At 29.5% G+C, this 19,051-nt stretch overlaps 1 protein-coding gene and 2 long non-coding RNA genes across 6 annotated transcripts in view; 1 reads left to right on the forward strand and 2 right to left on the reverse strand.

The window, feature by feature from the left end:
- Window positions 1-19,051, forward strand: part of LOC114127397 (UNC93-like protein) — a 46,069-nt gene that overhangs the window by 26,103 nt on the left and 915 nt on the right. For both annotated transcript variants that reach the window (XM_050202028.1, XM_050202030.1), the window contains exons 4-6: window positions 812-974; window positions 3,118-3,385; window positions 18,232-18,558. In XM_050202028.1, coding sequence (XP_050057985.1) covers window positions 812-974; window positions 3,118-3,385; window positions 18,232-18,551 — 751 coding nt within the window. In that variant the 3' untranslated portion in view covers window positions 18,552-18,558. The remainder of the gene's footprint in view (window positions 1-811; window positions 975-3,117; window positions 3,386-18,231; window positions 18,559-19,051) is intronic.
- LOC126550444 (uncharacterized) lies at window positions 82-2,072 on the reverse strand. Of its 3 annotated transcripts, none has more exons than XR_007604529.1 (4): window positions 1,979-2,072; window positions 1,366-1,485; window positions 475-606; window positions 82-402 (listed from the first exon to the last, which is right to left on the reverse strand). It is a non-coding gene; the product is annotated as an uncharacterized LOC126550444 (long non-coding RNA). The 3 variants fall into 3 exon arrangements; XR_007604530.1 differs by lacking the exon at window positions 1,979-2,072 and adding an exon at window positions 1,572-1,661; XR_007604528.1 differs by lacking the exon at window positions 1,979-2,072 and having other exon boundaries at window positions 1,366-1,712.
- LOC114127398 (uncharacterized) overlaps window positions 2,648-19,051 on the reverse strand; it is a 31,082-nt gene continuing 14,678 nt past the window's right edge. Inside the window, exons 2-3 of the long non-coding RNA XR_007604527.1 lie at window positions 3,096-3,430; window positions 2,648-3,028 (exon numbers count right to left, since the gene is read on the reverse strand). This is a non-coding gene — a long non-coding RNA (uncharacterized LOC114127398). The remainder of the gene's footprint in view (window positions 3,029-3,095; window positions 3,431-19,051) is intronic.

Here is a 19,051-nt window from a genome sequence, read left to right on the forward strand (position 1 = left end):
TGGGATACCATTCGTTGACAACGCGAACAAATTTATTAAATATATTAGTAAGCCTATACACTATACATTCATATACAAGAATCATTACAAAAGAGACTTATTGTGTTATTTGTTTCGTAGACGGCATCTTAAGAATGTAATAATATTATACGATGACGGGGTCTCCAAAAAACCATTCGCACATATTGTTGTTTCGCATATACATAGCTAGCGTTTTAAAAGTACAATATAATTTATTTTTTGTTTTTTATTTCTATTTTAATGCATGTTGGTATATCCGTCCGAGATCAATAGACTTGAAAACTAGTGGACTGATTTTTACTGGATTTCGTAAAATAGTCCACGTTGTTCGGAGACGTTTAATAGCCAGTGGAGTGCTTCAATAGTTTCACGATCAGTTCTCTAAAAATCAATTATATATTAGAATAAAATTTATTTATATCAAATTCAATTTTTTGTTGATTTTTGAGTTACCTTTGTAATGCGGGTTAAAACAAACAGTCGATTATTATTAGAAATTATTGTATATTATAATTATTCTAAGTGAATATATTATGTAAAGTTGATAATAATTTGTTGAAATTTGGAGACGAGTGACAAAGTGCACTGAAACAGTTAGTAATATGTATATATTCTAATAATTTATAATATTATACGTTTGGACAAGTGATGGACATACTGCAGTAGTTGTATTTATCTAATGTATTAAAATATCGTTCTCTCTAGTATTCAATATTACTTAACTGTTATTATTTATTATTATTATTATTATTATTGTGAATTAAAATTGAACGCGTTTTTCTGTGTACAGATACGGAGAGAAACAGAGGCGTGCCGATAGCCAAGAACTTTCTGGTATTCAACTGTTGTCAGCCACGGCTTATCAACTGAAAAAACCGTACCAACAACTCCTCATACCGATCACCATATGGATTGGAATGGAACAAGCGTTCATCGGAGCCGATTTCACGCAGGTAAGACATTGCATACGTGATTTTATATTTTAATTATTATTATTATTATTATTATCATCGTTGTTGTTAAGTAGAAGCTACTATACTATTGTATATCCATCTTTTTTTGGGACTAGTGTGTGCTGCTTTCTAGATCAGCGGTTCTCGACTTTTTTTCATTCACATACCCCTAGACCTCTCTCACCACTATTTCACGTACCCCAAAAATATCAATTTAGAATATGAATAAACGAAAAATAATTTCTTCGCGTACCCCTCGAGATCATGTCACGTACCCCAGGTCGGGAACCGCTCTTCTAGATGGTTATTATTATTTTAGTAAAATTTACTATAATTTTGTTCGAAACTTTTCACGAGGTTATGGTTATTAAATTATCATAACTTATAATACTTGTCTAAGGTTGACTGAAGTACAATTGGAATAAACATCGCGTGTATCAAAACTGCAGGTGCTTATTCAGGGAACATTAGGTAGCTCATCACTTCCATCCGTCACTTGAGTCGCCGTTTCCTATATATTATAATAAAATCATTCTATCATATTGTAATTAATATTTATTTTTATAACATATTATAATATATAAAGTATAAACATACCGAATACAGTCAATAATATGATATTATATTTGTTGAAAAAAAAATTTCATTTATTATAATTAGAATTGATATAATAACTTGATGACACACAAAGACATTTTAAATCAAATATAATGTGCATCTATCATAGAAAACACTATCATAAGTATCATAAGTGTACGTACAGGATTTTCACTGTATACCTGTAATATAATTTTCGAGCTCCCGTATATCGATGCAATCAGACGTAATTTTTACCAAACAGTCCAAAAAAAAAAAAAAGTAAATATTTAAAATATATGTAAAAAAACACTATTTGGTTATTGAAATTTGCATAAAATGTGGCGACATCACAATCAACACTAACTATAATTATTATAGTACACAAAAAAGTGGTAAAAAGTAGTCGTAAAAACGTATATACATACGCGCATTGCGCATTTTCCGTGTATGATTGCATATTCGTCTTACATCTGAAAGACCACCAATTTACTGACCAACAATTAAGTTTATTTCAAATTTGACGTTTTGGATGTGTTTATATAGCGCTAGCATTTCCGAGCCCTAATATCTAACAATAATACATATGCATATTGAGTATGGATAGGTACGTGCACGGTACAATTGTATTACCGCGTAACTGCCAGTTATACTTGGTAGTATAAAATAATAATGTATTTTGTAGGTGCCTATTAACTGCCTACTATATAACATTTACATATACCAGAATAATAGGCTAATAACCAACAAACGATATTACAGTGCATCTGAATGATTTTTATAGTTTTTCACAATTGAAATTATATTTTTCGTGTGCTGGTTATCCACTCCAATCGTTTTGATTTTAGGAGCTATCCGTTACTTATTTGGTTTATAGTGCAACCTTTCAAGATCATTGTTTTTCGTCTCTTATATATTCTCCTTTTTAATTTCAAAAAGGTTTCCTTGTTTATCACTTGTCTAGCCATTAGTAGATATTTTATATATTTTTGTTATTAACAAGGCTCATTATGTGGCTAGACTTTATTCATTTCTTTGTGACCTTAATTACATAGTTTACAGTATCACCTAATATTACAATATCATCTACTTGCATGCATTATACATCGTTACCACCATTGAGCTTAGTTTCGTGACTTACTGACTTTTTTTAACGACACATTAAAACGTATAGGATAAAATATCTTTCTGTTTAAGTCGATAGTTTAGCTTCAGGTTTTAATGATAATTATTGCTCTTGGTAACGTAATTTACTGTGTATTTTTAAATTACACATTCCAGTTATTTTAATTGGTTTTTCTAAGATTTTCTAGTTCCTCGGCGTTGTTCATGTTTGATGTTGATGCCTATATTGACACTATTGTTGACTCTCTTGAAGTCTACAAAAATATGAACAAGTCTTAATCATGTTCATAGTATTTCTCCATTATTTCTCTGTTGGTAAAATATGATCCATTGTTAACTTTCCTCTTCAAAATCTGCAGAAAATATTATAATAATTAATAGACCAAAATAAGTATTGTGTATTATATAATGTTGACTTACTCATGCACCGTGTTCGTTTCAGGCATATGTGTCCTGCGCCCTAGGTATTCCATCGGTCGGGTACGTGATGATATGCTTTGGTGTGGTCAATGCAATATGCTCGCTACTGTTCGGCACCATAATGAAATACATCGGTAGACTGCCACTGATGGCGCTGGGCTTCGTCGTCCATTCGATACTCATATGGATCTTGATTGTGTGGCGGCCTCATCCCAACAACCCCAAACTGTTCTTCACTATATCAGGACTGTGGGGCGTCGGTGACGCCGTCTGGCAGACTCAAATGAGCGGTAAGTAAATCTGGCTTGAAAAATGCATTTGACATTTTAGTCATCCTGTAATAAAATAAATGTAAATTTGATTAATCGCAAAGAACGCCACAGAGAGAGAGAGAGTGCTGAATTTTAAAATATGATTTAGTCTACAATTAAAATAAGGTAGCAGTTTATAGATAGTAACATAGTGTTATGTATTTATTGCGGTAGTTAGTTGACTTGATATTATCAAGTCGATCACACACCAAAAAAAGAAAGTGATTAAAACCACACGTGCTTTAATTTTTACTATATATATTATATTATATACTATATACTATATTATAGTATACCTATATAGGCAACTAGAATTCAGAACTGTAGATAATAATAGGTATATGTATAAAAATACACCAATATAAATTATTATCTTATGAATTTATAAATTATTCTCATGCATGTTAAATTATACCTGTTATCTTTACCAGAATTATCAAATTTGAATATTCCTTGTTGTTATTTCCCCTATATTTTTAATAATACAGAAGCTTACTTAAAAAAAAAAAAAATGCTAAATAAATTCTTGTAGAATTATTACAATTTTTGGCATGATGACCTAATAAAATATTGATATTTTATGGTTATGTGCATAAAACCATTTTTTTAAATAGTTATTTATAATTTATATTAGGTTGCAGAATATGTAATATTTTCAGCTGTATAATGTAATGAAAGACTTCAAGACACTTCACATTATATAAACTTCTGAGTATGAGTGATAAGCATAAAATATTATAATATATGTAATATGTATGTATATTGTATTTAATACACATAGGTACATATATAATTAATTACCGAAAACAAATACGGTTTTAACCTCCACGCGGTAGCAATAACAACTGCACATCACTCATTATAGAAAATATTATAACATAGGAGTCGTAGGCGTTGGGTGTATACTTAGAAATAATTTGGAATTTAACCTTCGCCAAAACAATGAGCGTCAGAATAAATATATAATTTGTCAAGTACAAAGTAGTGATAAGGCGTTCCCCTATATAAAGCGTATATGTTGTGTAGGTACGATGGCCCGTATTTAAATTTGGTTTTTTGCACTATTATAGGAAATACGGCGCGAAGAATTGAGTGATTAAAATATATGCGTAGGTATAAAAAATCATCATACTATGTAATATATTTATATAAATGGAAGCCACAAAACACGCATAATATTATGTGAAGTTAAATCAGTATTATATAATCTGAAGACAAATAATAAATACAATAACTATTATATAGATAAATAATGGCGCTAGTCAACGTTCTTTGTTCAATGATACATATATTTATATTTCTTCTATAATATTATGCGCGCAATACACTTTGCATAGCATCTGATCATCACTTTTCGTTCATTAAGTTACGTGTAATATTCCTGCCAAATCCAATCGAAAATGTTAAAAAAATAAATTTAACGATTATCCAATTCGAAATTCTACTGTAGAACAATAATAGAAAATAATTTCATAAGCTATTTTGTGGCGAAAATGATGCTTGGTTTACTGAGTGGGTATACGTTTTTATTTAATCAATGTTAATTCATATATAGAAATATTGCGCTGTTTCAAAGTCGATAATTGTCAAAAACAATGTCACAATCAGTACCTCTTAACTATATTATGTAGAATCGGGACGACCCAAAACTATACGGATATTACTATTGATGAATTGGTACAATAAGTGTATACTCTCCGCCACAATCAAATTCATCGTAGTGCAAATTTACTCAACAAACAAAGTTTGTTAAGTCATTTATATATATCTTGACATACGTGTATAATGTATATTTTGTTAACCTTGAATCCATTTTTATATAATCTATATATAAATCACTCCTAATCGCCATTGATAGTGCTAGATATGGTAAACACCGAATTTTAGCATTTTTACCGGTCCAAATACCCGTTTAAATGAGTTAAAAAGTTAACTTGATTTTACTTCTTATTCATCTGCAAAAATTGAGTCCTGCCTACCGAGTTAAACTCGATGACTAGTTGGTTAATTCCGGGCTTGGCCACTATTGACCAGGGTTATTTTAAATTAAATGATGAAAATATAATATGTATACATACTTATTACTTGTATTATAATAACGTAGCGGTCGATGCTCAATTGTTATTATTATTATTATCATCATCATCATCATCATTATTACCATTGTCGTCGTCATTAACTAATTTACCTCTATAAACCGTCATCATATCGTCCTTGGGGGAAAACATCACGATAACGGCGATTTATTTCTATATTATGTACCTATGTATACATATTTTTCGCATTGTCCTCTTTTTTTATTATTTTTTTTTATTTTAAAGTCGACCATTGTCCCTAACCGATATACATAATATAAGCGACAAATGACAAGTGGACAGTTTAATTTATCCTTTGACCTCTGGAAAACGGATAGGTACCTACATACAATCCCGAGGCTGTCGTGGAAACAATATATATTATAATGTACACATGTAGGTACGTCAACGATACCTATACATAATATATAGCAATAAATAATATTATCATTTAATATAACTCTTTTGAGTTACTTAGCAAATACTCTCGGAAACTGTTTTGGAGGCGGTATCAGACGATGACACCAATAGCAATAGCAATAATAATAATTATTATTATTGAATAACATTTTTTTTAAATATTTAATTAATATTCCGATTAAAAAATATTAAATATTATGGCACTGTGTAATATGAAAAGTTTGTACACGTAAACGCAACTAAAATATTATCGATTTAATAAAATTCAAATTAAATCCGTTAAATTCGTTTTTTTGTTTAAGTTTAAAATAAATAAGACAATTATTTGATTGTTTAGATCACGTCATTACTATTTCTATAACATTTAAGACCAACAAATATTAATTTCGAATTTTTTTTTTTGTATCCATTCGACTATATGTACACTCGACATCGTTTATTATACTGCATACATCGGAAATCATAATGCACTATGCAAGCGTGAAGTACAACAATAATTTTTGAAACTCGCAACAGCGAAGAGCAGTGTTTGAGGGAACCCGTCGACTCGCGTGCGCACAATGCAATTTAAAATGAAGAATATTATTATCTGCGTATATTATATAAAGGCACGTGAAGACGTTCGGAAAAGAAAAAAACGATTAAACTCGTCACCCGCTGATACCATACCGATTGTTTTGATGCATCGTATTCGTATATATATATATTTGATTTTCCATCAAGGACCCACCGTTGTAGCGGAGGTCGCGCGCTTGTCACCTGACAACAACAAACGCGCGAATGTTTTTTGAAATTAATATTATTATTTCTATCTTAACGAGAGGGGAAAGAGTGAAACGAAACGGCGTATTATTAAAATATTAGAATTTGGGCTGGGAACTCGTAGAGTTGACACATTATTTTTTGGTCATGTTCAGTTCAATTGTTTTTCGTATACTTCGTGGAAATGAAGTCGAATCAGATATTTTGTTTATTCGCGATGTTTAACCTTTAATTTTAGATTTGTTTATATATTCATAATAAAGTAAGAGAATTTCAATAGGGACATCAGGGCATGAATTCTAAAAACCTCAATAATACACAAAATACATATTATTTCACATTAGGTATACTACTGAATTTTACACCTCGAACCGTTTTCAGTCAAAGTCACTATATTCTCTATACTCGGACCCGGTCGCATAGTCTTTAAAACTTATATGAACATTAGTTTCGTAGTCGTTTTACAGTATAATAATATTCGATTCTTCGCCACTTTTTGACCAACCTATACATTTTTGAACTTAATTAGTACGAAAATATAATTCATTAGAGTACTTTATCTAAGTTGGCGACCGAAATGTCAACGAGTAAAAAATAATAATTATATCGACCATAACATTACATAATTATCTTACAGATATTATAGTAGCACGTACTTCGCGTATGTACTTTCACCGCGAGTCATCGTCGTCGTCGCGCGACGTATGTCATACGACGAGTACTGTCAGCTATACGCAAGTAGCAAATACCTACGCAACAATAATCATATACGTACCGCTATACAGTCATAATTGCACACTTCGGACGCGTGCCGTGTCCGGTATCCAGCAGCCGTTGTTGTTGATTGTTATGGTTGTACAATAATAAAGCCATATAGGGCCTACAGAAGCACGTAATATGCATAAAGTACACACTAAAATATACGTATGAGTGTAGGAAAAAAATTGATGAAAACCGATTCGGACTTGGCGTTGGCTAGGAACGGGCGACGTTGAGAGAGAGGTTAGGCACACAGTAGCCGCCGGTAAGGATTAGGTTGCGCGTGCATTATAATATATAATAATATACCTACTATATTGCGAGAGGTGTATCTAAACGATATGCGTATAGGACCGTTGGTTCGTTAAAGTACCTTTTCCATCCGACCGTATACGTATACGATGATAATATAATATCGTCAACTCCTCCCGAGGAGAAAACGGCTGCCGTTTTGCTGCAGACGAGAGACGGACGTCGTTCGGCCATACGTACTTTAATACAGTTGGACAGAGACGGAGAAAAACGACCGTCAATGGTCACTAATGGTCTCGGTGCAAATTACACGCGATGTGTATATTATAATACGGCATACGTGTAGAAAATTACAATGATGTGTTACAGATATTATGAATTATATACTTGCCTACCAATAACCTTTAGGTAGAACGATCACTATTCTGTATTTTAAAATTTTACTAGAAAACGCCAAACGCATACTTCGAATTATTATTATATCATTACAATAATATAATCGTCAACATTTAAACGATTTTCCCGTCCATTTAATATTATTTCATAAGATACTGTAAAATTATCCACGAGTTCCGGATATTATAATTTATAATATAGTATTTTTGCCATTTTTTCTACAATATTATCTTCTACTATCTTCATTATCCCGAATAATTTTTAGATAAGTATACGTACAGTACGAATAGTGATTATCACAGATCTTTTATGGAACGTGAGTATATCTGTACATAAAAGGTGCATAGAAAAAATTTAAAATTCATATTTATCAGTGTCTTATTACTCAATTACATAATAATAAGTGTGCGATTTGTATTATTTGGCCATTTTTTATTTTTATCGGTACTTCAAATGTTGATTGCATCTCATTTAAATAGATCATTTAATCAACAATTATATAAAAAAAAATTCTACAGGGTTACATAAAGTACTCTTGGAAGTGTCAATTATAATACACATACTTACTTTTTAAAAATATTTTACCATAGTGGATGGTTAATTTTAAATTTAAAGACAAACATTCAAGTTTCGAAATTACGTAAAAAAATATTGTTTTTTACTAGGACCTACAAATCCTGCTCATATTTTGTTATTACAAATTAATAAATATCCATTAATTTAATTAAAACCGTTTATCGACTTTTGTATAATAGTCCAACTTTGCTAACGTAAATAAGACCAAAACCATACGCGATTTGAAAATAACAATAAAGGCGAGCCTCCATCGTAGAAAATATTAATTTATTAATGTTTTATTATCCCTTTTCATGTACATTCATACTGCAGCATCAGTGACTAGAAAAGTCTGCAATATGATGCGTTGACCAAATAATTTTGACGTTACTATCGTCATTAATTAGTTGGTTGATTTGATTTATCTCCGCTCAAATTGTTTTAAATTGCAAACTAAGCTGTATGCGCGTATACGATTTCTCAGAGACGAAAATTTACCAACCGTTGCTAAGTCGTTTCCGGTTAGGTAATTATTAAACAATAAAGATTTTCTTCTAAAAATAACTTATTAAATTCCGTATATTGTTCTTGAGAGTTAAGATAGGTACCACATTGATAGATCATTGATAATAAACGTAATTGTTAAATGTTTAATAATAAATTACTAAACAGCAACAATACAGCATTGATTATTCCGTTAGGATTGATTTTACAATAATTGTCCATTAACAGAGATAAGGCGGCTTTTATCGAAAGGCTTTTGAAGTAAAAATCCCTTGCGTTATTAATGCAGTGCATAGTTTACATCTAGACTCTTGTAGATATTTTAAAGACAAATAAGATTCGATAAAACTCAAAGTGTTTTAGTTGACTCGGACGATAATATAATATTGCCAGCATTGCATTATAATACCCATGTATTATATTGTATAATATGGCATTATAAATAATAAATACCTACAATGTCGCGACGAACGATTATTTTCATGTTGACGGGTGCGCCTTTTATTAATTACGCGATGGCGTGCCAGCTAGGTACGCGCTTACATCCTTATAAGTACGTACCTATGCGTATTGTACGAGCAATAATAGTAAAAGTTTCGCAAAAGCGGAAAATCATTTTTTTTTTGCCTGCGTTTTTAAACTATAGTTCGCGTCAGAGCCGTCGATGCAGGTGCAGCAGCCGCCAAAGTCTTTTCGGAGTTTTTTTTCACACTCAACTCGCCATTTGACCGTCTAAAAAACTAACAATAATAATAATATGTAAAAGCGCATTTTTTTTTCTTCCCCGTCCGTGCGTGCGTTGATATCCACACATTACATCATCCTTATCCGTCCATCTATATCCGTTGCGTCCATTCGTACCGCATTGGCGCACAGACAAAAACCACGTCTGTACACAACATGTCTCTAATTAAAATTCAGCCGTGTTTTACTTATATTGTTCTGTCCACTACCGCGTGTATCTATGTTTCCGGGCACCTAACGTCCGTTATTTTCTGCTTACTATTAGGCATTTCACGTCCGCACACTTTTCTTATGTGGATTGTCATAATTATATTATTCAATAATCGTACGGGCGAAAATATTCTTCAAATTATGTTTGAGGATCGGTCCTATTGGAATTCGGTGACTTTAGAGATTATAATTTTTACTGATCGTCCTACGGACACAGAATTATTGGACACTTGTAAACAAAAAAAAAAAAAACAAACATCTAAGTTGCTGACAAACCCTATAGCAATTGTGTGCCTGTGTGTAATTACAGGTAAAACGTCTTCTATTATAATATATAATATAGTATATTAGTATTATACAAACAATATAATATCAAGAATCATTTTTAACCTTCAACGTTTGATTTTTATTACTGATCATCTGTAGATTATTCAGAACATCAAAGTTGAATAATAATTATATATAAAAAAACCTTACTTAACAATATCATCATATTATGTGATGATATTTGCATTTAGATAGTACAATAACGATATACTTATCAACAAAATTTGGTCAATGAACTTTATAATGCGTAGGCAATTTCAATACCTATACCAAAGATAATACTCGATTTGCATAAACAATATAGACATTAATTTTTGATGCCGGGCCGATAAAAACATTTAAATTAAATTGAGCGTTATAATAAACTTTTTTATTATCGACTAAATCAATTGTTTATTACTAATAACTAACCGTATACAGTATCTAATTTGTGCTGCACAACTTATTTCCATCAGATATTATAAATTATATATACATTAAATTATTTGTTGTTAATGAAATTTTTTTATTTCTTTTTTTTTTATTCTCAAACACATAATTTTTTTGCAAATTGTAGTACGAGTAACTTGACCCCCAAATTTTTATTGAACAATCAAAGTAATCAAAACAATATGGATTTAGTTATTGATTTTTTTAAAAATCGTTATAAATTGTATACCAAGGTCGACGCGAAAAAGCTATGCTATATCTTATAATATATTTTAAACAAGAGAAGAGACGAATATAATTAATAATTGCTGAAGATCTTTGCATTATTATATACAAAAAAAAAAAAAAAACGGCGTTTGGTGACGTAGGTATTACAATAGACCATTAGGTCTGATGACTTGCCAAACAGAATTTTCCGCGCGCGCCCGTTTGGTTGTATACATATATTATATGTAAAACCCATTGTAGACGACCTAAGTATTCCACGTGTCCCACAGCGTTAATCTTTGACCTCCTAGCTCTACTCAGCTCTAGTACGATCAACAACCTCTTCGGCCACACACACACACACACACACGTACATGTGTTCGCTAACATCTTGGCAGATTAATATATAAGTCTCAATCGTCTCGTTATTATTATTTATGTTTTCTAGCCAATGATTAATTTTTTCCTGCGCTATAATAATACACATTCTATACGGTTTATATAATATTATTATAATTTATAATACATCGCCCTTTCAGTAAAATTATAATATTAATTCAAATAATACGAAAATATATATTTGTACACATATCTAGCAAAGCTGAGTAAATCAATGAGTATAATTTAGATTGTATTCATTTTTGTTAATTAAACGGTTTAAGAGTAAATTGCATTATATTGTAACAGTTAGGAATAGTTAATTTTTTGTTACGCTTGATTTCACAAATTACTTAATACCAAATAATACCTAACACTGCGGTCGGTCCAACCATTTTCTATGACTGTTTGTAAGTGTCTTAATTTTAAATCATACATAGCTGGATTACTTTTTTGAATATTTAATTATTAAATGTGTTATTAAAATTATAAAATATTAATATAAACTTAATAAATACCTCGATAAATGACTCAGATTTATATACATCAAAGAACAAAATTCGTAAATAAAAATTTGATTATTCGTATCTTTGATTTATTTAAATTGGAAAATAATCAAACCATAATTATGATATAATCATAATTATGTAACTTTTTAATACAGTATAATTATTTTCAAAAATATAAGAAGAAGTTTTTCACGAGTCATAAAGATATAAGACATCCTGTATAGCTGTAACGCGTATATTTATATTAGGTTAGTTAGGCATGTATGAATTTTTAGATAGATCGTTTGTGTTTGGTCTATGTTAACCTATCTTGAAAATACATTTGAAAATTAAAAATTAAATAATGTAGTTTGTATTATATTGTTTCGAATTCCAACTACAAGTGTTGTATGTCACACAATATGTATTGATGTAACTTATTTATTAGCTATATGTCTATACATGATTTGTTATATAAATAAAATTGCAGTTATGATAATATTTGCTACACAATTTAAGTATACATTTAAAAAAAAAATACTTATATAGAATATAATATATCTGATTATCGAATACACTATAATACTGACAACACTTGACAAACGACATTAATTTACGATTAACGGTCTACGGGCCCTTAAACTGTAGTTTAATATTAGATATATATAATGTCTATAATTTTATGTACAAGTACCTACCTATTTGATATATATGAAAATTATAAGTTATAATAACATAAGAAGAATTGGGTCAAATATTCAAAAACAAAAAACAAAAAGCGTAACTAAAAAATTTCATATTATTTGTTTGTACAATTTTCAACTATAGAAAGCAAAAGTAATAAATAGCTATTACTAGTTAGAGTACATACATACTTCACACATACATACATAATATTATAAATGATATTATACGATTCTATACTTTGATATTGTATCTATCTATAAGAATAAAATAACCATTATTCTTATAGTACAGGAATACATAATATATCATTATTTCGTGTAAATTGTAGGAAGCTCCAATTCACAGAAACAATGAAAACGCATATTTTAAAACCGAAACGTTGTGCAACAATGCAACATAATATTAATATGTATGTATAATATAATATCGTTACCTATACGTATTATAGTGTTATAATAATGCTTTAAAGAATGACAGAACACGTAATTTTTTTATTTTCATATTTACTCAAAAAATAAATTACATAAACTATCAACCTATATCCTATGAAGGATGACAAAAATCAAAAATTTGGTTTTGAGCAAAATACTTGTACTTTGTTTAAACAAAGTAACGTTGATTAAACGGTACCTATATATTTCAGTGTATCCACATTAATAGACGCGGAAAATAATTGAAGTATAAATTGCGATTTACACATCTCGATGAAAGTATTTATCGCATACCTTCACACCTTTGGAAAATTTTTATAAACGATCGGCAATAAATTTTCAAGATCTACGGATTGCTGTTACTGCAGTTATATGATTTATTATAATTTTGTTATTCATGAGTATCGGGCCCGCAAGTTCGACCTGCACTGTTCCTTAGCGATTATTTGCATTTAATGGTATTTCAAAAGTCGTTCACGGTCGTTTCCATAATAAAAACAACAAATAATAGTAATAATTATCGTGTATATAGGTACCTATAATAATAACAACATAATAGTTTAAAAGTTGACGTTATATGGATTACGGGCGATTGTATATTATACAGTAGGGAATAGTTAGTGACTTCTCATTGAATACCTACAGAAGCGGAATAATAATGATTAGCGTTGTGCAATTTTTCCCTCCAATTGAATAGATATTCATACTCGTTAAATATTATATATATATAAAAAAAATTATGAATAAAAAACAATGTACAGGGTGCTTGATAAAGTGTTTATTTTAACTTTATATACAAAGTTTTCGAATGATATTTCTAGACTAAATAGTTAAGATCATTTATTTTTCAAATTTAATCGCAATAAACTATAAGCCATAATATATTAATACACTAATTTTGTTAAGACTTCCTGCATCACTTACTTGCGCTTTAAGACAAATTATATATTAAAAATCCATAATTAATTTAAATCTTAATAGTGATCAAATCGTGAATTATGTTATATAATTTATATATATATAAGCATATTAAAATCTTAAAAAGTCCGTTTTTGCGATCCATTTAAGCATTATTTCAACGGATTTTTGCATTTTAAATCGTTATTTAAAGTATCTAGTCAATGATTGATCGTACACCCTGTATTTTTTGTAAATCACGCAAACTATACACGCACCAGGAATAAACCAGAACCTAACCTATGCCGCCACCGTCACCGCACTGTTTAAATTTTGTATCGGACTTGAAGTGCGTATTGATGCATGCAGTATTTCATTATAAAAAAAATATATATACATATAAATGTGTGTCCTATGACCTATACTACCTACTCTTATAAATGTCATTACGAACACTGCAGAACATGATTTGTCAACAATACAAAAATAATAACATGTATATAGAGTTATAGTGTACTTAACTATATATTATGCATACATATATTATTATATTCATCTGTTGGTTAACACGAAAGTATTTTATCAAAACGTATCATTTAATTATTTTATTAACTATGGAAATTATACGTTGTATTAGTATTATTAATTGTATGAACCAGTAAAAATCATTAGTTTCAATACTCTAGCACGTGTTTAAGTATGTATATTTTATAGGTATATTATATATTAGGTGATTCACCAAGCTTGCTCGGCCTCAAAATATGATTTTTGGAATTTTAAGTACACTTAAACAACATATTTTCAAACCCTTGAGAAATTTTGTACTATTTTAGAAGATACAAGAACTTTCTATTTCTGCTATGAATTATTTAACGGATAATTCATCAGAAAATGTTGACTTATCAAAATCGAAATTTGAACGAGTTATTCAACTTTGTATATCGAGGAAAATAAGTCCATGATAATGAGTTTGAAAGATATGGATGATATAATAATGATTTCAAACTTTTATGGTAGAATATATTAATAATTTAGAAAATGATTAATTATAATACATACTTTATCCAATATTGTAAAAAATAAAGTATAAGTACAATCCAATAAGGTGTGGGGGTTGGACGTTTGTCAACTCCCACCCCAACCACCACTTAAAACCACTACCGCGGTACTATAGGCGGAGAGAATAAAATACATAATCCGATCTTTGACGATACGTCCGTAAGGCATACCCAGCACGCACACCATGTACATTATCTTATATATAATATACAAAATGCATACATAATATATATATATATATTACTAAACCGAATCTTTTCAAGTCTGCTCATCGTCTAACGAAACAATAATAATTATAATATAATAACAGTATGCAACGATGTTCATTCAGCATACGCATAATATTGAACGATTTATTATCAATATCATGATGATATTTTAAAAAAGTATTTTGTTTTTTGATATCAACAATAAATTTCTATAGAAGGAATGTTGGTATGCCTATACTATAGTTAAATGTATAATAATAAACATAAATATACATGTTCAAAATAATATAGTCATCGAGGCAAAATTCAATTGTCTTATTATAGGAGTCTTTAATGTATACATTTATAAGCCGCAACAGACGACTAGGAGATACAAAATAATCGAAGCGAGGCTATTATTATTATAACAGTATTATACGCTTAGTTAATTCGTAAATTGTTGAGCTTTTTTTATAATAATCCGTATTTTTAGTTCCATATTCGAGTATAAAATAATTTAAAACAGCGATATGATATATACTATATATTTTTTCATCTATATTTAATAACCACGTAAAATAAACAAAACATTTAAACATGTGATGTAAATACTATTCCAAAAACATGATCTTTAAATACATATAAAGAAAAATGCGATTTATTTATTATTTTTTTCAATGAACTTACTATTAAGTTATAAAATATGAATTATCAATTTAAAAAAAAAAATAAAATTTGGCTAAGATATAGTGATGTAAATACTTTAAATTACATAAAAATATTATATTCCAAAACACAAAAATGTAATGAAATAACGAGTATCAAATTTGTATCATTCAAGGACAATAAAAAACGGTCATCACAATAAGTATAATACAATATCGTGTTACATTTAACAAGACAATTGGACAATAAATATACCTCTGTATAAAAATAAAAAACAATTTATATTACGTATATAAATAGCATTTAAATTTTTATGTATACTTAACATCTTAAATTGTATTTCAAAATGTTGTATATAACTGTCCAAAAATAAAAACCAAGGTGAGGATTCCATCATAGACACGCTATCTACTGAATATTATATACCCGAAATTAAATTACACATTAATTATTTAATTATTTGGATTCAAAATTCTTCATTTTTATATTACGTACATATTAAGTTGTACAGTAAGCATAAGAATAAAATTGTAGGTTGACGATCATTATCGTTTATCATGTGTCAGAATAAATGATTTATTAAGTAAAAAAAAATTTTATATTATCATCATGTAATGATTACCTATTTAAATATATCGTTCCAATATGTTATTATCATTTAATATACGCGTAGCTTAAAATATAAATTATTTTATGCCATTTAAAAATCATTATACACTATAAGTAAATTAATATTGGTCAGGTACTATAAATGATGAAAATTGTCGAAAATAGAAGTAATGACGTTTATATTAACTGTATTATAATAAGGTATTAGTACTTTTACTCGTATATTTCACAACCACGTTTGACGAAATAATGGGCGTATTCATATTATACATAAATATATAATTATCAGATATAAAAGAAGATTTTATAATAATATTTAGTAGTCAAAAAAAAATTGACGTAATTAATTTTCAATTGTTAATTTTATACACTTTATAATTGACGGGGAAATAGAATAAAAAATAAATAACGTATTCATGTATAAATTGCGTCAATAGATAATATATGTGGATTATCGTACATAGAACATATTTATTATATTATATATGTAAGTCGTTCTATGTGTTTACATCATATATATATATATATATATATATATATAGTATATAAATAGTAATTATAATGTTATTCTTGTACGCTACAACCATATTGTAAGTAGAATAAAAAACAATGTACCTACCTTTTAAACAACGCTCATTAATCATTATTAAAAGGAAATCAAAAATGCATACTACCTATATACCAACCGTGTGTAATTAAAAAAATATACAGAAATCGCCAGTTATTCTGTCTCAACAGACGATAACTTGCGCTTCCCATAATTAACGTACGTAAAAAAAAAACAAAGTTAAAAGTCATCTTTTCGACGCGTTATTGTAAGATACTGCAGGGATTAGGTGGCAGCTAATGTACACGTGTTATATAATAGGTAAAATTATATTGTGTAGTGATATTGACTTTGAAAACAATAACTAATCGATTTTGCTTAGGTTGCATTAATTTAAATGTTTATTCAATTAACATATTTAATTTGTTTTAATTTCAAAGAATTAGATTATAAAAAAAATAAAATAAAATATCTTGTTATAGAAAATATATATACGCTAGTAATGGGTTACATAAGCAATCATTAAACATTCAATGTATCAACAGTTGGCTAATGGTCATTCGAAACTAAATTTAGTAGCCCGTGATTAGTCAATAAATTTTAATAAATTATTAAATTAACTATACAATTGTGCAATTCAGCATACATTTTTATCATATTTAATAAATGTATGATACTTAACCAACGTATCGACTTAACGATAACTTTCATATTATACAATATATAAGCCAAATCATTAACCACAAAAATAACCACGGCGTGGTGGATACGTTTATTTTCCATCGCAACGTTTATATAAAAATAAAAAATATATTGCAATCAGTAATTAGTAATTACTATATTAAGTTTGAGCCGTATAAAAGTCACGCACATGAACATCTTATCCTCTCTGTCTGACGTTGTTTTTAAAAGATAATTAAAGGATACAAATCGAAAAGATAAAAAAAACGTATCGTTGTGTAGTAAAAAACTACCTATATAATTATTAGTTTAGTTTAAAACGCAAATCAATTTGGCAGTTCTCTAAATTTTAAAACTATAGAAATTCCCGGGATCACAAATTTCGCGCCCCCTCCAAATGACCGGGGTGCTTATTATCGCTCAGCTTGCGCGATTAGAGGCGGCTGTATACCCTGAGGCCTATGTTATTCCGATAACGTCCTATTACCTATATAAACTAACCTATATAAGCATTATGATGGGAAAAATTTGAAAAACGTCATTTTTGCCTGCAGGTATCTACGGGACGCTGTTTAGGCGTAACAAGGAAGCGGCTTTCAGTAACTATCGGCTGTGGGAGTCGGCCGGCTTCGTAGTGGCGTACGCGTACAGCACGCACCTGTGCGCCCGGAAGAAGTTGTACGTCATGGGCGTCGTGCTGTTCGTCGGGTTCGTCGGGTACATAATCGTCGAAATCCGGCACAGCGTCAAGGCCAGGCGGCTCAAACGGCTGGCCGACGACCCGAAGTCGGAGCCGCTGCCCGACGAGACCGTCAACGAGACCGACGACGAGAAGGACGACATCGACGACGAGATCATCGTGACGCATTTATAAACAACGGGTGAGTGACGACGGATTATTTATTTTTATTTATTTTCACCAACCTCTAATGCTCGAGCAAAGTAGAATAATATGAATGACAATAATATACTAAAAGCAGCGAAACGAGCATTTAGTACATTTTTATAAATTTTTATCAAAAAAAAAAAATATTAAAATTCATAACAATAATAAGTAAATTTTGATTTTATAAATTAGACTAGGCAAGTTGACCACCCCCGTTTCATATTATATTATGTTTGAGTTCGACACTAGAATTCTCCTGAGCGACAACACATCATATGCTCACAGGAAAAAAACTATAATATTGTAAGTGTGCATTATGATCTAATATCACAAGTACATACAATATAGGTACGCGTACAGAGATTCGGAATATAAAATTATAATAACTGTCAGTTTAAATTATAACATCACTTTACCCGTGGTGTTATCAATTATTATTATAATAAGCTACATTTACTTATATTGATGATATTATGACGACGTGCTCG

This window comes from Aphis gossypii, chromosome 2 (assembly GCF_020184175.1).
Source record: "Aphis gossypii isolate Hap1 chromosome 2, ASM2018417v2, whole genome shotgun sequence".
NCBI lineage: Eukaryota > Metazoa > Arthropoda > Insecta > Hemiptera > Aphididae > Aphis > Aphis gossypii.